Raw genomic sequence first — 22,643 nt, 5'->3', positions numbered from 1 at the left:
ATGTAATGTCATTTTTCTGGTTTTAGAGTTGATTTAGTTGATTTTTTTTTTTTGCTCTGACCAAAATCATGAACTGAAATGTCAACAAACAAAATGTTGCATAATGGCAGCATTGCAGTGCTTGTGGTAATGGTGATGGTTTGCTGGCGACCCCACTGAATCCTTCTCAGGATCTCACACATCTCTCTCGTACTGTCCGTCTTTCTGTTGGTAGGCTATCCACAGATTTAACAAAGCCAAAGACTTTGTACGTCCTTTGTAATACTATCTGAAACTGAATTTAAGACCAATTGAAAACCAAAATAAAGAAACACAGAACTGTCAAAACCAGCCTACTTCTGATTGAACATAGCTAATGAAAGTTCTGAAACTATAAATGAGCAGTATAAGAAAAAGTACAAGCAGCAAACTAATTGTTAAGGGGCATGAATTCTCACTGTATTTAAACAAAGCAGATACAATAATAAAATTGTTTTGCATATTGTACTAACACTGTTTTCTATAAATCAAAGAGAGGACATGCAGTGCAAAGAAACCTGTCATTGCATGGTGAAAGAATAAGAACTCTAATAGCAATTTAAGACATTTGAACACTTTTGAAGGCCTCACATTTAGATATTTTAAGAGTTTTTCAGACTTTTTAGGGACCTGCCGATACTCTGGTTGCCAGTCAGTCCCTTTCTCTGCCAGTCTATCTGTCCATAATGTGTCTCTGCCCCTCTCCCTCCAAGAAAGTGTAATTACTATTCTTCTATGCTCCCGTATTAGGTGGCTGATTGCCAAGAAAGAAAGAAAGAAAGAAAGAAAGAAAGAACGAAAGAAACGGAGCAAAAATGTCCTGTTCAAGGCTACTTTATTCAGACAGACAGGGCTAATGAAGCGTTCTGGGGGTCTCAAGACCTCCTTATAATCCTTATACAATACCAGCCTCACAGTCAGGTGTGTGTGTTTGTGTGTGTGTGTGTGTGTGTGTGTTCGTGTGTGTGTGCGCATGAGTGTGTTGAACCTACTGAGAGAAGCTGCTTTCGATCATTAAGCCCATCCTCTGTTCCTGTCTTGGTTATTCTAATTTTCTGGCGTCTTCCGTGGAGCAGAACGGAGAGACGGGGAACAGAGATGGCCTGAAGTCAAGGCGCTGCTGTCGTTCGTCTGCTCACCTGTTTCTCTCTCCATTGCACAAGGATAATTATCTTCTCAGGTAATCAGAGAGAAAGATCTACACTCACACTGCCCGAAGACTGCTTCCATACCAACACACACACACGCACACATACATAGACACACACACCTTCTTTTTGATAGGCAAAGACGACAAGAACAACTGTTCAACCTGTGTGTACCATTGCTGACCTTGAACGCAATTGCAAAGCCATCTTCAGGTAAACAGCCAAAGCTGAAGGAAACACTTGAATAAATATCTATTGAAAGCAAACAGTGCAATTGCCTGTTATGGTTTACGTTCACTCAAGTGAGTAAGTAAACATCAATAAATACAATGTCATTCTGTGCGATTGCCATCTTGGTAGCCTGTAATTGGCGAAGTTTACATGCACACAATAGTGCAACTATTGCCAATACTGTGAGTAAGGCAATTGTCTGATTAAGCCATTTACATGATTTCATTAACTGACACCTCACCATAATACATGAGTATATATTTTCATTGACATAAGTACTTATCCAAAAATAAATGTGGAAATCGGAGTGTTTTTGCTAAATAATAATAAATAATTGATTTACCGTCCTGCCACTATCGCATTTTTACCAAAACAATTATATCCATGAATTTGCACGACCGCATTGTGTTTGTTACAGCCACAGGCCTATCTCTACTGCAATTACAAGATGCCATACTTCAGGCGCTACTTTTGGGAAACCTGATAGAAAGAAGGAGATGACTCATGCCACTGATGCAATCCGGCATCCCGGCGTTTTTGGATGCAGGGAGGATTGGTGGGAACAGGTGGTCCTGAGCGAGTTCAGTGATGTAGAGTGGAGAGAGAACCTGAGAATGGAGCTATGTGCGTCCAACGCCTCCCAGTGTCACCATCTGCACTCCTGTACGTCTGATGTTTTGCCCTGTATAAACTTGGAAGCTGTGCAGTGTGCACAAAAGCACCGTAAAGAAGTTTGTGTACCTATTTTGCAAGAGCACAGTGCTAGTTATGCAAGATTTAATCAAGGTACTCACATTGGATGAGCCATGCGTAATTGTGCATCGCTTTGAAAATTACACCACAACCCATAAATTATAGAAGGCTGCTGTCTTGCTGCTTTCGGATGGCTACAGAGATTTCATCAACCGAAAGAGAAGGCCTTCATACATCCTACAAGCAGTTGTGGATGACAGATATTAATAAGAATCACTGCTTAATCTAGCCCAGTGCAGACTGCAGTTCCCTTCTAACTCTGCTGCATAACAGGATGAGCTGGACACATGCGCAACTTGGCCACAGCTCAAGAAATTAGATTGAGTGTCTTCAATTTCCGATTGAGTTTTTTATTCCAAAACAGAGTGCAGGTCAGACAGTGAGTTTTGAAAGCCATTAATCTCACCACCTGGCAAAGTAATCATTGAGTCACTGGTATTGATCAACAACCCTATCTAACCCCCGCTGACATATTATTGTCATTTTGTGCTATGGAGCAGTAAAAATCTAACTTATTGCCACTTTAATGTGAAGAATTACTATCCTCATGGGAGCAGTCTGGATGGCAGCCCTCCACAGGGCACAAGACATCAGTGAATGTTTTGGTGACAATAAAAAACATACAGTATGCCGTGGTATTCTACGCTCTCAAGCCATCTGAAGCAGCACCTGATGCAGTGCTTTCCACACCATGAACAACACACCAAATGATACAATTTCTTGTGCAAGAAAAACAGAAAATAGTTTTTTTTTTATACTTATGCATCATTGAAACTACACAGGGATTTTTAAAAGGTTTTCATGGTCCCTACAGTTAGGGAAGCTGCACAGCACATACAGTAAATGACCACATAAACTTCCAATTAAAGTAAAAAAAAGAAAAGTACATTAATCAAAATTATAAGTTTTCAGATTGTACGCCCCTCTGTGTCGAAGCTATTAGTAGTATCGTTTTAAATAAGAGTCCAACTGTCTCCTCTCTCCATTAAAGCCCTCAGTGGGGCCTTTTTCCGCCATATTAAACCATTCACACATGTTCGATTAAGAACCATTAATTTGCCAAACTGCATTCCCACTTAGGCCATCAGAGGGTTTTTAAATCACGGCCAATTACTCTGCCACCACAGCACTCTGCCTACATTACTGAACCAATCGTTCAGACAGAGAGAGGCTCACTGAGTAGTGGGCATGCCCCAGCTGAGCAGGCAAACAAAGACACACTGTACTCTGATCTGACGTCCAGGTAATCAGTAGAATTGTGAAAAACCTTACTCAAATTAAACTTACTTCAGTTAAAATTCACAAAATGAAATTGATAATGGGTGGTGCAGTCCCTCAGTGCTTAGTACCGTTGCCTCACAACAAGAAAGTCCTGGGTTTTTACAGGTCAGCATAGTTTCACGCACTCCAAAGTAAATAAAGGCTTCAGCCACCAAATTAACAAAAGCATCAGTATTACCTCAGTGAGTTGGTCTAGTTTCTGCGGGTGTCATTGTTCGAACACGGTGTGAAAAATAAACCACGTCCAATAAAGGCTCATCATACAAAGCTGACAGGCCGCTGTTTTGCCTCATAGCCACATTTGCATGTTAAGTCCATCATCCTCCCTTAAGGTGAATCAACAGCAGCTTTAACTTACTGTCTCAGGCAAAATCCTTGAAACTCGAAAGAATCAAGTTTAAGGGAGGTGAAAAAACATGTTGGCCACGTGGCCTTTCCCACACGTGGGCGGCAACATCATTAAATGCAAAATATAAGGAGCAATGAGGTTTGTGTAGGACAATGAAATTGCTATCCATCATAATACATGTTAGAAATAGCATTTCTTTTCATTTATGAACTGTAAGTCTTTATAATCTGTAAGTTTTCAGTGTTAGCCTGGAGGCTTGGTATTAAAGTATTTGATTGCTCTTCTGAGCTCCTTCACAGGTCAAAGCCTCAGAGTAGCCTAATTGAAAATGCCCTTTCATTCAGGCAAACACACACACACACACACACACACACACACACACATACACACGCACGCACAAAAAAATTCTTCTAGCTACTTCAAACAGCATAGTTTTGAGTAGAGCAGAGGACAGGCATTACAGAGACAAAGTCAGAGAGAGAAAGGGAGGGAGAGAGAGATGAGGAAGATGGAGAGTAGAAGGTGAGAGCCACTGGAGGACCGGACAAGGAGGAGGTCTAACACACACACACACACACACACACACACACACACACACACAGAGTGGTAAAGAGGGTGGGTAGAGACGGTCAAACATAAGTGTGTGTGTACTTTTTTGCCTGTTGCCTGGCAAAAGTTAGAAATGGACTGAGGAACAGCAATATGGATTGGAAGAGTGTGGACGAGCGCAAGAGAGAGAGAGAGAGAGAGAAAGAGAGAGGCAGAGAGAGAGAGAGAGAGAGAGAGAGAGAGAGAGAGAGGAGAAAAGAGAGAAGGCTGCACTCCGATCAGAGATTCTCTCATTAGCCGCATTAATTGTCTTTTCCTGGCAGCGGATTCACTCAGGGGTTCTTATGTGGAGTGCGTGTGTGTGTGCGTGTGTGTGTGTGTGTGTATGTGTATGTGTTTGTGGCTGTTTGTCTTCTACAAGTGGGCCTGAGAGAGAGAGAGAAAGAAAGAGATAGTCAGAGAGAGAGAGAGAGAGAGGGGCATTGATGTGACCATAGTCTCTTGTATTATCAGTTTAATTTGAGGCTCTTATTGTGAAACATGTTTCTTGCCTGCCATGTTGAAATCGCGGGGCGAGGGAACTATGGATCCGCCTCCTTCCTGCCATTCTTTTGCTGGTTCATTTGTTTGTTTGTTTGTTCATCCATATATGTGTGACACAAAATATCTCAGACACAACTGGCATTTTCAAAATTCCACTGATTGGCCCGAGGGGAGAACTGCGTTTACAGGTCAAAACGAGGTAACGTATTTGTTACTGACTGGCCCAGAGGGAGACCGCATCATCCGTGACGGATGACGTGTTTACTGCTGCCTTGTTTATCCTAGCTTCAAGGTTCAGTCTTCCAATGATGTTCATATGTTCTTTATCTGTGTGATATGAGTGTACCAACATTTACTTTGTACTTTATTTATTGGATAAAAGGGTTGGTTGGCAAGTCTGAGGTCAGTAAAAAAGCTTTTATTATAGCTGGTTCTGAAGGAGATTCTGTAGTTTAGGAAAAAGAAGAACCACTGAACCAAACAGGAAACAGAACCCCTGACCCTGGCAGTGTACGTGTTATGTTTTACCTGCACTATAACCATTTGCACATGAGTGTTGGGACAAAAGATTATTTTCTCCCAGTGTCCCAAAGTGCTCTTGAGCTCAGGTTCTGTATGAGTCTATCATTAAATGGATGTCTGCGTTGGCTGGCACTGTCTCTTTTTCTCTATCAGCCAAAGGCAAGTCTTCTATTACGCAAATCTTTGCTCGTCTAATTTGGCCCGCTGGCACTGATCTTCAGGTGAGTGTGTGTGTGTCTGTGTCTGTGCGTGTGTGTGTGTGTGTATCCCCATTCTGCTGACAGAAGCTGGTTGTGGTCGGGAGTGTGAGTGAATGTTAGATGTAAGTCAGTGACAGTGTGTGTGTTAATGTGTCTCTGAATGTGCAGAGAATATAAAAGAAATATGAAGAACAGGGAAGAGAACAGAATACTATAATTCTATCAAGACAAAACACAGATAATAGCCAATCAGAGCGATGGGATTAGAGCGAACTCTTGGACTCCATATTCAGTAGTCCTGACACGACCACATTAACCTGCACTATCAATGAAAAGAGCTTAACACTTGGCTAGGTTTTGCTCAGAATTTGAGTAATTTATTAGGAGGAGATACTGCTTTCAGATTATGTGATGAATATGTGATATAGTTGTTTTTTTCTGTGCACAAGGTGGCTGCAAACTGACCAGTTGGATCTAACAGGTCCATAGGCTGCTTCATGAATTGATATCAGTATTACCCAAGGAAGTCAATGTTACACCAGGTGTAACATACACCCCCCCCACCCCTTTGTGTGTGTGTGCAAGAAAGAGAGAGAGAGAGAGAGAGAGAGAGAGAGAGAGAGAGAGCATATCAAAATGTGAGCGGCCTCTGGATCAAATCCCGCTTTTGACAGCGTGTGTCAGAGTCTCTCTCTCTCTCTCTCTTTCTGTCTCTCATTCTCTCTCTCACACACACACACACCTACACACACAGAGAGCTGGTGGGACAAAGGCCCTATATAGGGCCAAAGCTTTGATTCAGATGTTAAGCCTTTAATAAGTACCAGCTTTGACTCCATTCACCTGTCCATCCTGCTGCTGTGTGTGTGTGTGTGTGTGTGTGCACGCGCGTGCACGTGTACGTGTCAAGCACTTGAGCACATATTCCTGTGTTTGCACCTGACTAGAAAGAGTTTTTGTGACAAAGGAAGCTGGCCTCAGATGGATTGAAATATGTAAATATCCCTTTAGTTCTTTAGATGGCTTTTTACCCCAGAGGCAGCCTTGTGACAACAGACTGGCGGACACAGAGATACAATAGCTAGAAATTATACATATGCTTACATCAATGAATGTGATGTTTAGTCCAGCTTTGATTGCCAGAGTAATGTGAATACCAGTACAACTTCAAATGCATTTATTCAATTTTTTACGAATAAAAAGTGAGATTATTTGCTTCTCTTGACAACAGTGCACTGAGAGCGATGCCATTGGTTTATTACAGCCATCTACGGCCAGGATCAGTAGTCAATTCTTTTCAATAATGGCTCATATCCATATAAAGTTACTATCCATATTGACCTTATCAAACCTCCACAGATATGCTATGGTCATTTTGTGCTATAGGATAGTTAAAATCCTACTTATTGCACCTTTAAATGGATTCTCTCCCACAGCTACAGCCATTGAAGACCATCTCCAAGCTTTCATACTGCATCTGAATTTGAATGTTATAAAATAGAAAAAAATGTATATTGTAAATCAAATCTAGTGTTTCTAAACAGACTAGTTATGGGAGCATTCTTTGTAAATGCTGACAGCTGAAAAGAGAGCAAAACTTGATTTTTTTCCAACAACTCTTTGTCTAGAGACAGAGTGCAACAGTAGTTCAGCAAGCAAGCAGTAAACAGTGGGACTTCAACAATGGCTGCATCTGTACAAACTTTATGATGTGATCAAGCAACAAATCCTGGAGCTGTGTATGACTGACAGTAAATTGGAGAGCACACACACAGACACAGAGACAGCAGCAGGGTGATTTCATGAGGAAATTGGGGAATTTTGCGGTTTGCTGTAAAGTCTCAAACAAACATTCAAATATGAGTCGTTCACCAATTCAATATCAGTGAAGCAGTTTATTTCCAGGTTTTGTCTTTTGACAAATTAGAGTCTTTGATCTAATGGCTCATGTTAACAAATATTGAACTAGGTATGATTATAGGCATATGTATTCCCTATAGTGTCTTGTATAAACTTGTTTTGTGAGGAGAATTCTGTTTGTTGCCTCTAACCTTTCTGTTATTTCATATCCGCCTCTCAAAGTCAATATTTTGATTGATTAAGGTTGAGATGTGATTCTGACTTAGGGTGGATTTTGGTTTTTAATACAAGGAACCAAGTCTAAACGCTCGCCTCAGTGAAACACTTTGCATACACACTGCACTGAGTATACAAAAATGTTCCATCTGAACACATACCTCATTAATGGGTTGTGCGTGAACAGTCTCTCGTTTAATCCCCACAAGCAATTTGGCTCCTACTAGTTCTAAAACAGCAGATTTCTTTGATATATCAAGCTGATACTCAAGCATGTATTTGAAACGAACCTTGTTCCTGTCAGAATCAGTCTAATCTGCTCGCTAAACAAATCAACATCATTTCAGCATCCGACACCACTACAGTATTTCTACTCCCGGACGGCTTTATTTGCGAGCAGCTAATCGGAGAAAAAATTCTGCTGCACTCAGGGAATTTGCTGCACATACAGTGTGTTAAATTAGATGTTTGCAAGTAAAATCAAAGGCTATGTTCAGTACTCTTTCAACAGAGGTGAAAGAAAGAGAGAGATGTAGGTAAGAAGGAGCCTGGTTTCCCAAAATTTGGTGAGATGAGCTGCTCTGTGCACGAATAGTGAAGGAAAATACATTTCCCTACCAAGACAGGACTGTGTGAAGGAGACACGACTAGAAACAACTGTAGTTTGACAATGCAATAGTGCAGTAGACAGTGAGGGTGTGGAGGTTGGGGTGGTGGATGGACGCTTATATTTGTCTTCAACTCCGATGGTTCAATTCCCAACTCATGCCAATACGTTTTCTACTGTGAATTAAGTTGTTGAAGCTGTTTCTCTTACCTAAATGTAACCTTTAGCTAACCTTTTCACGTGACAAACAGGTGAATATGAGTCCAATTCATGCTATTGTCACATAATCCACTTCATGCTATTGTCACCTAATCCTTCCATGGTGTAGGAACCATGTGTTCACATAATTTATGTCCACAACGCGTAATCTACATTTCAGAGTTTGTGCTCATTTCACAAAAAAGGCCGCGTTGGTAAGGAGAGAGGGAGGACGAGGGAGAACGTGTCACACCTCCTGTATTAATGTAAGCATCACCTGAAGAATGTAATACACAGCAAATTTCCCAGCGTTAATAAATGTTTATTTTTCAGTGACAGTTATTTGGAGTTGACAAGTGTTGATTGGAGAGTTGTTTGTTCACTCACAGAGCTGATATGGCTTTGGGGCGACTATCTAAAAGTGTTAAATTAACTGTGATGGGTGTGAACTTATATAAACATAGTGTTGATTTTTATACTCTCTGAGGTAAACTAACGCTGACACTTTTGCTGTGTAGCTGAATAAATAATTCGCAAAATCTGAAGAGTACTTATTCACTTCATCTCACAAGCGATGTGTCCACTTTTGAGGCAGATTAAGTGTGCGGCTAGATAAATCAAGCGCACCTCAGCCAGTTGAAATATGTGAAAGCATGCGCTGCTATAGATATATTCACAGCTGTATTGCCTTCTCTAAGGCTCCGTCTCCTGGGAGGTTTTGTACCTGACGTGTAACTGATTTTAGCCTCAGGGCGAGGAATATGCTCTATATATTCCTTAAGTTGCTTCTAACAGTTCTACAATGGCGGTGCCTTGGGTGAGAGTCAGGTTTCTGGTTCATTTCTGGCGTTGAGATGGGTTAGAAATAAAAAATTACCCACAGTTGTTACAGGAAAAATGGACTTTACAGAAAAAGCTTTGGAACTCTTAAACTTTTCAGGCCAAGACTCAAATACACAATTTTCTCTTTTGCCGGGATTCAGGCACTTTAAAGTATGCTAGACGTATTGTGATGTAGGGAGCCACCTGCAATAGGTCTGCAATTAATTTTGGATCCAGATCCAAAATTTAGGGAAGCATACTTTAAAGCTTTCATCCACAGTGTATTCAGAGTTCTTCTGCACATACACCACTGTATGTGCCTCCAGTTTGTCAAAAGCTTCTTAGAGTCGGATTAGGATCATCATTGTCCACTGGCTTATGATACGACAGGGATTATGTTCGCACAAAGATATGTTTAGCAACACATCTCAGAACACACACATATGTTTAGTAACACATCTCAGGACACACACACCCACACTGGCGGGGATGGAGCTTAAAGATTGTGGGCACTAGCGCGCCAGCATTATTTGCACTATATAAATTCAATGCATTTTGAATGGTTTAGCTTGGTTCCAAGGCCATGGAGGATTTTCTAAATGTAGGGCACAATGTCATTTTGAATGCTTGTCTTATAGCAATGAAGGTACATTTATGGAAAAACATACTCACCAACCAATCGCTGAACTTGCCAGGAACCTCTAAATATCAAAAGCTTTTGAAACCAAATCACGGCATTAACTTTTTTCAAGTATTATTCAAGGTCTTGGGGTGTTATGGTAGTATTATGGGGTGGTTCCTTTTCAAATTTAGTAATTTTTTTAACTTTGTAAAATTTCAGGTGGTGAAAAAAAATGAAAAAATTACCAAAACTGTTTCAATGATTCTAAAGTACCAACCCTAAAGTTGATGGAGCAACTTTTGACATGGGACATTCCCATTGACATTCCTGTGGTAACCACATAACGCCATTTCATTTTTATTAACTGAATTGGCCACATGTATTACATTATGTTTAGTAGGTGGTTGTAGAGAAGATTGCTGTCATACAAACTTTCAGGTTCTCATCTTTCTCATGGTCAGTAAACACACCTACAGTATCGATATCAACCCCCTCATATCCTCTTTTCCAAAAAACACCCGTGGACAAAGGCTTTAAGGTATAGAAAGACGAGGACACACACACACACACACACAATATATATATATATATATATATAGGATAAAGGGACACTTGACAATTCCAATACAACAACCAACATAAGAAATGGAAGCATAAACAAGCTCAAACAAACATTCCCTTTGGTATAAATCCAACCGTTAACCGTCTATCCATGCCGTCTATCCATGCACACACACACACACACACACACACACACACACACTAGAGCCACTAGAAGGTCCAGGGGCCAAAGCATTGGTTCAGATGTTGAGCCATTAATAACTTCCTACCACCCACTCCCACCTTGACTCAACATTGGCTATCAGTCACAATGACAACGGGGAGCAGATTTCTAGGATAGTAGCAGTAACAAACAGAGAGAGAAAGAGAGAGAGAGGGGGGGGGGGGAGGGGGTTGAGGAAGAGAGGGAGGGAGAGAGGTATATTATTACAGACGGCTGGCCTGCGGCACTTTCCGGTAAAAATCCTAAACGGAACAGACAGACAAACACACGCGTATAAAACCATCTCCACCACCATATGGCTCCGGGGAGATGTCCTTGCTGTGTCCCTTAAAACACTTCCTGCATCTTTCTCTCTCCCTCTCTGTTTCTCTCTCTCTCTCTGCCTCTTTCAATCTCTTTCTCTCTCTGTCACAGTCTCTTTCTCTGTCTATATCCCTCTCTCTCTCTCTCTCTCCCACCACCACCAACAACCCCTCCCTCCCCCCCTCCCTTTCTCATTTCGGTGCTTTGAAGTTTGGTGGTGGCCGCGCGGTGTTTGGTGGGCGCTGCTGAAATCCCCTCTGAAGGCTGGGACCTTCAAGCTAATCTGGGCCTCTGATGATGAAAGTGGTCACCTGTGCCACGCTGATAGTGGCGAGGCATCATTAACATTTAGGGTTTCTTCTTCTTTTTTTTTTTTTTTTTTTTCTTCTTCAGCAGGAGAGTAAACATAACAGAAACGGTGATTGAGAAATCCACTGAGGCGGCAGTTTTCATCACTGTTTGTCAGTCTGTGTGTTTGTCATGTGACATGCATTAACTTCTCTCCACATGACGTCCACATCTCCAAGTACTCCCTATCAGCAACTACTTGGCACACCGCACATATGCAGTACAGGGTCAAATAAAGCGTATAAATCAGCGAACCTCAGGAATAAGCTTTGGGCAAAACCCCTCTCTTATAACGTTTATCCTATTTTTTATAGCTCCAACACCTAGCAATGATCCAAGATGTTTCAGTTGATACGCCATTAGAAAGCAAAGAATCGCAACACAAACAGCGTAAAACAAGCTGTCGAGCCTGTAAAACATAACATATCAGTCGAGGAACTGGACAGGCTTTGTGATGAATAGGTGACGCTGACTTCTACCTGTAGTAGCTTACAGCATGGCTGTGCTTATTACTTATGTAATGGAAATAATGCAAATCACCAGTGTGGTTGCAATGCCACAACCAGGCATTTTTCTACTTCTGCTTTATGTCTAAAATGATGCTAAAAACAACTATATAGTGTTTGAGTGTACTATTTCCCATATAAGGCTGCACAATTACCAATTATATTGCTAAATATTGTGATCATGATTATTAATCATGATTATTTGGCTCGGTTTCAACAAACAAAATGATTTTGTTGCATTTTTGCACCTTTGCATATATTTTCACTTTTTTCACTTTCAGTGCAGTGTTGCTCAAAGTAGCAGCAGCTAGAAAGTCTTGTTTTTACTGTTACTGTCACTCTTACTGTGGTCCTTTAAAAAATCCTAACAAAAAATAATTACTACTTTATTACTTTGAAGTGCAGCTACAACCCTAAGGCAAACTTTGCACAGAATCTGTGCTTGTTTGTCGTCTTCTGGTTTAAAAACAAAGTATCTCCAAATGACAGACGCTGATCCACTTTTAAAACAGTGAAAACAGTAAAACAGTGTTTTCATATTCAGACTCAGGAGAAAGATCTTCCTCTCCAACATTGGGCCGATCCATTCGTTTCCACTTTGCTCATCACTACGATTTTCCAAAGATGGTCTATTATCATATAACTACATTCTTCAGGCTTTATCTCCTGTAAGTCCACTCGACTCATCACTTGATGAACTTGATCACACACACTGTATTTCTTCTGTACATCTCAAGAAAAACACACAGCATATCTGGATTTTATGTATACCTGCTGCTCAGTCAGCTGTTTCTAAAAATTCTTTCACAGGTCAATCTTTCTCCGACATCACTATACTGAAAATGTCAGGATGTTATTCAGTTTTTCAGGTTTGATTGAGTGGCCTCAAAAGATGATAACATGAAATAAATACATGAAAAAAAAAGGACTGAACAAAATGTCTGATAGCAAAAGTTTGTTTTATGACAAAACTCATGCAGCATGATGATCATTTTCCACACACTTCACACTACAACTTGTACTGTATGTGTGTGTATGTGTGTAGGTGTGTGTGTGTGTGTGTGTGTGTGCGCGTGTGTGTGTGTGTCTACAGTGGCATGTTGGCTAGCTTGCTAGTGTGGCTGGCAGAAGACGAGTCCTCTGTGGTCGGAGGGTAAAGCGCAAACAGCATGGTGGCTTGTTGTGTCGTGTGTGTGTGTCGTGTGTGTGTGTGTGTATGTGTGTGTGTTTGTAAGTATGTGTGTGTGTGTGTTCCTGTCTCATCCTTTTGATTTGTTTACACAGTGGTCACCCACAGACGCCCAGCCATGCTTGGCCACATTAAACCTCTTCTACTAATCTGCCACCTCGATTAATGCCAGCTAAATAAGGGCCACACAAATACACATACTGTACAGCACACACACACACACACACACACACACATGCGCGCACACACAAGCGATTTGGCGCTCATTGGTCCAGACAGGCTAATCTCTCCAACAGCAGATTGGAGTGTGTATTGGCCAGTGCAAGGACTCAGTATGCTGCTACAAATCAGGACCATAAAGTCACTCCAGAACTCCAAAAAACTTACAGCAAAGGTTTCATTATTAAATATGACAAAAAGACTACTGTAGCAGTAGCATAGCATTGTAAGATATTTTATTCCAAATCATTCTTTGGCATGCATGTTGTATTTATGTCCAATATTGCCTATTTGCTATATAAGATGACATTTAGTTCTATAACTCCGTAATTTCTACACAACTGTGCAGCTAAAATAAACATAAGCACCTCTACTCATCATGCAGCAGATGAATTTAGACTGTAAGGGACCTTGAGAAACCATTTACATCAGCATAATTAGCTTCACAAGCCAGCTTATTGGACGCAGAACAGCGGTGACAAGTCTTGAACAAACAAAATAGCCTTAAAACTTAAATTTTAATCAAATTCTCTTCATTACGCGGGGAATTTTTACCCTCCTGTAATTCGCAGAGCTGAATATCTTGGAGTGTAATTCCTTAATGAGTGGAGTAGAAAAATGACACAATATGTTAATTGCCTCATGCAAGAGGAGTGCAGACATCTAATTTAAGAAAATTAATGTAGGGGGGGAGCTGTTGTAATAGCAGTGAAGAAAGCAGAGGTCAGATGCACTGTGCCTTGACATGAATAACCTAATATGAGAAACCAGACACACACAAATCACTTTAATCTCCCCATAGTGAATGCTGTCTTGCTCTTCAAGAGGGCGGGACTGAAGCTGGCTGGGCCGTGAAATACTGGAAAGTTGTCAACATATCAGCAAGGAAATGTGGCAACATCTGTCCCTGGTGTGAATTAAAAAGGACACTTCAGGAAATGAATAAACAAACAGAGATATAAAGTTTTATAGACAGATGGACAGGCAGACACACAGATTGACAGGCGGTGCAGGGTGATTTCAGTCTGTTTACCATTGGCGGTGCTGTGGGATTACAAGAAGAACACGGGAACCGTTGAGCTCTATAAGTATTGCTTCTGAAATCACATTATTAAATATTAAGTGTGTTTACTCTAGATATTCTAACATGTTTGGTCATGCTTAGGGTAAATACTGGGTTTTGTGGATCTGCAAACATTCATATACTTTCACAGGACACGCTTCTTCTTCTTCGTCTTTGCTGATAAGGCCAGAAAAAGTTTCAACTTTTTAAGTTTTAATTAGTTTTCTGATTTGCCAGATACAAGGTAGAAAAGAAGACAGTGATGAAATATGTATCTCTGCAGTCGATGGAGAGAAGAGGACCTCAATCTTGTCCTACTGGCTGGCTGTCTTTCTAGCTTTTCATTTGTTTGTCTATTGACTTATTTATTAAGTCAAGAGGCAATATTAGCAATGTTGGTTTTCAGAATGCAACCCTACCACACACACACACACACACACACACACTCACACACAGAGTCTTCAGAGGGGCAACCCTATTAGGGAAAACCAGAGACATCTTGCGCAGCCTGTCTCTGCGCATCAGCATTAGAATTTCAAAGTAGCTTTTGATTGTTTGATCTCAAATCCAAAAATGATTGTTGGTTATAAAAAAAAAAAGTATGAGAAATAGCAATTAACATAAAGCCGTGGTTCTATTAATACCCAGATTTTCTCTGTAGTCTTGTGGCTGGTTGTGATCCATAATTAACAGTGAAGAGATCCCATTTTCACCTTCTGCTGTGGTTCCCCACTAGACCAGCTCCCTGGAGACGAGAGGAGCTGGATGAGCGAACAGATGATAACTCGCACCACAGTGGATGAAACTGCAAAGCGGTTTCTCTCTCTACTTTATTCTGTAATATTACACTCTAACAGAATAGATATTGGCATTTAAATAAATTAAGGTGCCGGTGTTGCTGATTTTTTTTCGATAATACTTTTTGTTTCTTACTCTGACTTGATAATTATGATTTCATATGAATTGGGTATCTTATATGCCTGACTATAAACATTATCGAGTGACTGCACCAATGAAACCCTAAATTATGGCAGCTGTGATGACATGTAGTTTACCAATATCGTTGTTGTAATTGGCCAATATCTTTATTATTCCCCAATAAAGATCCCATCCATATCACTTTTTTTTTTTTTTCATGTGGGCCAATTTAAGCAGGGATGGGACGATATGCTAATCTCACGATACGATTCAACACGTGATATGGGGTTCACAATTCAATACAACCACGTTACAATGTAATAAATAAAAGTTCAATGACAACAAAGTCTGACTGTGCAGAATTATGTTCATTTTCTGAGCCACAAATCTTTCTAGCAATGGCTTGCTAGAATGTAAACAATTGAAAAATGTCATTAAAAAGCGCAAATAATATAATATCAATGGAGAGTTTGTGAAATTGTGATGGGCTTACAGAATGTGACACACTAGAACCAAATTAGCATTAGGGTTGGGCAATAGGACGAATATATTAATATATCGAGTCCATCGCCGGTTGATTTTTTTGGGCGATTTTTGTCATTTTATTTTGCTAATTTAATGGTCTAAGTTAATGGTAAATAATTAACCTGTAAAGCGCAATTCAAAGCGTGCGCGAATAGGAACTGGCAGTTGGAGTTGGGCGCCATCCCCGTATTTAAACGACATCACGTCTCCACCCTCTCTGTGACAGTTGCCTTTTCACTCCGCCTTCCAGAGTGGCGTTTACTTCAACCATAAACATAAACACACTTGATTTCCGACGTGATCCGAAGAACCAGTTATATAAAACATAAATACTGGCGTGTGTGACGGTGAGGTCACACGCAAGTGAAGTTAGCAGTATAGCTGTGAATGTAGCAGTGCAATGTGTGTGTCGCTGCCCGATCTCACAGCGACAGAGTCAACTTCTAGGCCGTGATGCTAATTTTCGCTATGTTCAACTCAGATCGGGCAGCGACAAACCCATTTCAGATCCAGTTTTTAAGTTGCTAACACTTTAGCATAATCAAATGAGATTTGGCACTAATTAGCGTTGCAGCTAACGGACTTTTAGATCGCTAACGTTTTTAGCATAAGTCAATGGAGTTGAACATAGCGAAAATTAGCATCACGGCTAGTGGACATTTTCTCTAGTTGGCTAACGTTACATACTAGAAGATGACTGTCGCTGTGAGATGTGCGCGACTCACAAATACGGTTGACTCAGATCGGGCAGCGACAGTGTGTACAGTTTAGTTTAGTTTAGTTTTTGATTAAAGTGAAGGGGTTAGCCCCGAAGTTAGCGACAATGGCTAACCTGACCAGGCTCACTTAAGGCGGACTGACCTTTCAGGTGGACCAGCTATTCTCATTGTAGTGACAATCTCAGCCGCTCTGACACCCGGCGAATATATCGGCAATCACCGGTTGTTGGGCTGACGGTGGCCAAACTTGACTTTTCCAAACAATTCCTCTCAATGCAGCAGCAAATATGGAGTAAAAAGTGGGACTTCTAACAAAGGCTGAGAAGTCAGAGTGAACACACGCACATCTCTTTTCCAGGTGCTGAGTCGAAATAGTTACTTCATGCAAATTCAAAAAGACTCACAACACTGTGGCAGCTCCCAATATTTTGCTTACTTTATTCTACATTAAAAAAAATACAATGTTTCGAGCCCTCACGGGTTCTTCGTCAGGTAGTTTTTGCAATGAATCAGACAGGTTCAGGTGTTCCTCATTTACAGAGTGGATATAGGTCCCACCCATAGGTGTGGTCATGGAAAAACCAATGAAATCTCTATAAAGAAAGAAAAAATATATATACTTCTGCAAAGGCTACATCTCATATACTAGCTGCTTCGGTTTAGAGCTATAGAGAAAGGCTGCACACAATCCTTATTTGAAGAGGATGCAGAATCGCTCGCACAGACAAGCCCATCAGTAATAACAATGCTCGTTATATATTAGATGTATTTGGGCGTATTGACCATCTCTCCCCCAAGCCCTCGAGGCACCTGGCATCAGCAATTTATCTCCGTAATAATCAGCCCCGCACTAAATACATCAGCGCAAGGAGATGATAAAAATACAGCATTCAGCTCCATTGATTAGCATTGTTAATTTCCCGCTCAGTGGTGCAGGGTAAGTGAAGCCGGGGCCTGCTGAAGAGGCGATAGTGAAGTCTGGAGCGCACACTGGGGCTAATGACAGTTGTATTACCAGGCAGCAAAATGAAGCCAGGCTAGACTTTCTATCTATGTCTCTCTGCGTCTGTGTGTGACTTTTTCTTTTTGTCTGTTTGACAGTCTGTCTGCCTGTCGGTGTGTTTCTCCGTCTTCATCCAACAACAGCATTCTCTCTCTCTCTCTCTCTCTCTCTCTCTCTCAGCCACCAAGAGACACAAAAATTAATTATATTTTCAGAAATGCATTACTTTTTTCTTCCCCCCTATATTCATATGACCTACATCATGCAGTTTGATACTACTTACTATGATCACCTGTGTTTATGTGGGTTTACCCTCCACTACATACCACTTCCACTACCTCCACTTTCTGCCTGCATTACTCTGTTTCAGCCTGTCCAAATCTCTTTGTAAATGTCTTTTCTTTTAAAGTCAACATATTTCATTAGGATGACAGTGATTGATGTTTAAACACTAAAATCAAGAAAGCAACACACCTAAAAAACAAAAGCATTTAAATGAAAAAAGAAAATGACAATTGTTCATGATTGAGTTTTAAGTTGAATCAAAATTATAAAGAAACATTTTCTGTTTTCTGTGTCTCCTTCCCCCTCTCCCCTCTTTGCTGATTCTATACTTCTTGCTCCTCAGTTGTTCCACAACGAACTGTCGTGAGTCTTAAACGGGAAAAAAACAGAAGAGCTACAGCTAGCTTTGAATCCCACACACAGCCGTTCATCTTCTCAGGACCAAAGGTCATGTGTTCTGTATTGTAAATAGCCATGGGGAGATGGTGACAGTGGACCTTGTTAAAGGGAAAAACTGACATTTTGAACATTTGTCTGCTTTTTTTTTTTTCTCCATCAGGCACTTTTCATCTTGTGGTGAAAGGGCTTCTGCGCTGACACTTTTTAAAGCAAAAAAGAATAGCTTGTTAACATTGTTTGCATTGTAGCTTGTTTGCTTACAGCCATTGGCTTCAGTGAAGAATGTTAATATGACATATTTAGGATAGCTAAAGGACAAATCCAGTGACGGTTTCCCATAATGTAACAAGTGACTGGTGAAGAAAATTAACTAACTAAATTTTGAAATGTTGTGCCCTCTAAGGTTGACTGATGGTAGGTGCCATTATTCACTGAAATCCTTGCAGTTCTTTTCAGCTGCTGCTTGAGCTTGCCTAAAATGAAAGATCGCACTTTCAGGGCATCCCATTTGCTTCCAATGTGCCAGACAAGATGAATTAATTATCTGGCAAAAGGTAACTGATTTCAATTCAAATAGGACATCGACTCCAGTCTATAATGGGAAGAAGCTGAAGTTGAATTGCCATAGTTGCTACAGTGATGATTCCCCACTTGAAGGCAGAGGTCTCCATTTATTAGATCCGCTGTTGTTATCTAAAGGGAGGGATGGTGAGAAAAACAGCCCTGGGGAGGGGGTGAGGGGGGGGGGGAGAGAAGAGCACAGAGAGACAGAGTGACAAAGAAAAAGACAGAGAGCCAGAGGAATGACAGGGAGTGTGGGTAAATAAACGAACAGTCCAGTAAATGCAGCATTGCGGTTCTGCTGCGATATGAGACCGGGTCTCATAAATAATGTAGCCGTGTCGGCCGGCCCGCCAGCAGCCAGTACAGCGCTCCTCACACTGGGGAAACAGGGCTAAACAAACACTGTGCTAGTCAGGTCACTGGTGGCTGCACACACACCGCACTACCGATATCAATCACCCTATTTCATACACACAACCGCACACAGACACACATACCTGCGTGCACGCGCACACACACATACACAGAACAGAAACAAACAGCCGCAGACACAGAAAGAGAATACAAACACAGGAGTCAGTTTGATTTAAGAATGTCTGACCTTTATAATTCACTGTGGCTTCTGCAGACTATATCACTTTCCCTTTACTTTTTATTTAGCTCATACCTTTTCCAGTAGGACCCAGTCAGCCACTGAGTGACCTATATTGTGAAGAGCAATGCACCAAGCTGAGGCACCAGGCCATGAACATTTCAACAACATGACAAAAACAGCAACTTTCAAGTCTCTCTCTGGGCACAGAAGTACAATCAAAGCAGCACGATTTTATACCGCTTAAGCAGATTACCCTTGCCACTAATTGAAGCTGATTCCGTTTGAAACAGCGTAAAAGTAACAGAACATATAGCCAACATCTATTTACTCAAACAAATTCATTTGCACATGAAAGCACCGATGTGTCCGGATAATAGCTGAACAGCAGCAGTGGCAGGAAAGGGACCAGAACCAACAAGTGTATTTAACTGCAATAGTTCCCTGTGGAATGTCTGTGGATTACACCAATAACAACAGCCTATTATCATTGCTGCATATAACCAGCGCTGATTCCTCCTTACTGACTTAAAAGAACAAAAACAGGAAAAAAATAAATAAATAAACAAAAAAACATAAAACAAAAAAAGATGACTCATTTTCATAGACAATGTGTGCATGCCTGGTTTTATGACCACAAGTGAATAGATCCCAAAAAAAAAAAAAAAAAAAAAAATCTAGTATATTTGTGTGTGTGTGTGTGTGTATGTGTGTGTGTTGGGGGGGTTGGGTGCAGGAGAAAAAATGAAATGATGCGGCATCTGTTGAGGCTTTAAGTGATATATCACTCCATTCCACTTCGTTTAGCATCACTCCGTCTGAGTTAATTGGTTCATGAGGAGCACTAATTAAGGGGAATGGCCTTGTTTATCGTCACGGCGACGCTCGTTAAACGGAGAGTTCTTTTTTTTTTCAGGAATGGTGACATTAACCCACCCTTCACAACAGTGGGTGGGGGAGTGCGTCAGTGTGTATTTAACTTTACTCTTCGATGTGGCAGGTGCATCTAGCGGCTTACATGCGGCGGGAGAAAGTACACACACACACACACACACACACACACACACACACACACACCTTGAGACCACCCCCCCGAAAGAGATACACACTCTGTCCCTTCACTCTGCACCCATCTATCCCCTCAAACACATACAAATGCACACACCTACTTCCATTATGTACGCATATCAACATTCCCACACAAACTGACACACACACACACACACACACAGAGCCATACACACAAACAAAAACATTATGATATTAATGTGTCCTACCTCTCTGCGTCGTGAGGCCCAGCACGTCTGTTTAATTTTCCACACCACAGCAGCCACCAGTAATAGGGAGAGAAAACAACTGGAGGGAGGAGAGAGGAGAATAATCAGTCAATCAATCAATCAAACAATCAATGCTCCAGTAGAAACACCTGCAAAAAACAACTGTTTGAAGAACTACATCACACCAACCGGAACGCTATTGAACAACCTCAACTTGAGACTTTAATCTAGTAATACTAATAATAGTCTATCCACGCCTAATAAATATACTTTAAAGGGGAACATCGGCCATTTTAACAAATTTAATATTGTTCAGAAGGATATACAACAAGACTGATGAGACATTAGCGCCTGCTCAAAACCAATAGGGGGCCGCGTCATTCCAATAATGAAATGGTAGAATGAATACAGAATTGCAATGCGCAGTAAAACCCAGCATGGATTTGGAAGGGATTTATCCATGTCCTCTGACAGCGCTCACATAAACTATGGATACTGGAAAACAACTCAGAAATGTAAAGTATTGTTTTTTTTTTGTGTTATAAGAGTTTATTGTTCACATAAAAGAGATTATTATTATGTTTATCCAGATTGCAATGTTACAATTCTATAGTCCATACATTCTCCCATTGGAAGGTGATTGCTTTATATTGTGATGATGCGGCCCCCTGCTGGTTTTGTTGAATAAGAAAAAGAATATTAAATTTGTGTTCCCATTTAAACTGATACTTCACTTTGGGAATTTGGAATATTTTCACATTTTAACAAACATGCATCTACAGAGAATGAACGGTCAACCCCATTACTGACTGATCTTTTAGGCATCAACACTCACTCATTTTGATGTTATCCAATTATCTCTGAGACATACAGATCCATACATTACACCAAGGCAATACTACTGTATATTTCATTCAAGGTCCAGGGTCATACAGCAATTTTGCCTGTTGGCAATTATTTATATTGAAAATGCTATTGGAGACAATGGGGGGTTATTTCACAAATCATGATTAGCAAGTTAGCCAGATAACTGTGAAAAGAGTATGCTATATCCTGGTGACATAATATACTTTTCATAGTATGTGAATGAACAAATTGCTTATAGCTTTATAACTTTCAAGTAAAATCCATACAACGATCATACAATAATGCAACAAGTTATTTTACAGGACTCTAGCTCCAGTTTCCAGAGAGGAAAGAGGAGGAAGGAAAGAGGAATTCTTGGGAAATCTGTGGTTTGATACAAAACCACGGTAACCACAAGCAGCTGGGGATTTTACAGCAGCAAAGGGCGACGAGAGGTCAGGCAGTGAGACCATCCTCTCCAACAAAGAACAAGGTCGCACATATACACACAGATCCACACACATGCACACACTCCCTGAAAGTTCAATGGCCGGGGGGGCAAAGTTATCTGGCCAAACACAAAGCTCCTCTCTCAACCAGAACTTCTGACAAGAGCTCGAAACAAGCGCACCCAAAGACCTAACAACAGGAAGTCCATTAGAAAACGCTGAGAACAGCAGCTTCCAAACAATCCTCCTCTTCATCTGTTTGTGTGTGTGTGTGTGTGTCTGTGTGTGTGTCTGTGTGAGTATGTGCCTGTGTGATCCGTCCTCCTGTGTCCAGGGTGAAAGGCTCTATGTGGGGATGACAACATTGTAAAGGGTATTAGCGTCGTAATGAGCGTGACATTTTCAGTCCCAGCCTGCTGAAGAGACTGCAGTCATGGCCTGTGAAACCACAAGCCTCCACACACAGCCAGCACTCAGCTGCATTCTGACCCGTCACACAACATCACAACAAGGAAATCCCCTCCACTGATGAGGACAAGATGCTTATTGCTGCATTTGTGTGAAAACCACGTAACTCCAAGTTTGATTGGAGTGCATCAATCAATCAATAGTGCTGAAAACTTTTCAGAGATGCATAGAGTTTTCATCCAACAGCAGCATGGATAGATGGTTGGTACATATTGTAGTTTTCAGTGGCAGCCATGTCACCTACACAAAAGTGATCCATCGCCGCTA

At 41.0% G+C, this 22,643-nt stretch overlaps 1 protein-coding gene across 3 annotated transcripts in view; it reads right to left on the bottom strand.

Moving 5' to 3' along the window:
• The window catches only part of atrnl1a (attractin-like 1a), a 225,085-nt gene that overhangs the window by 69,419 nt on the left and 133,023 nt on the right, over positions 1-22,643 (bottom strand). For all 3 annotated transcript variants that reach the window (XM_078288842.1, XM_078288841.1, XM_078288840.1), the window contains one exon: positions 20,614-20,692. In XM_078288842.1, coding sequence (XP_078144968.1) covers positions 20,614-20,692 — 79 coding nt within the window. The remainder of the gene's footprint in view (positions 1-20,613; positions 20,693-22,643) is intronic.

The sequence above is a fragment of the Centroberyx gerrardi genome, chromosome 15 (genome assembly GCF_048128805.1).
Source record: "Centroberyx gerrardi isolate f3 chromosome 15, fCenGer3.hap1.cur.20231027, whole genome shotgun sequence".
Lineage (NCBI taxonomy): Eukaryota > Metazoa > Chordata > Actinopteri > Beryciformes > Berycidae > Centroberyx > Centroberyx gerrardi.
This window is presented reverse-complemented; position numbering and strand designations above follow the sequence as displayed.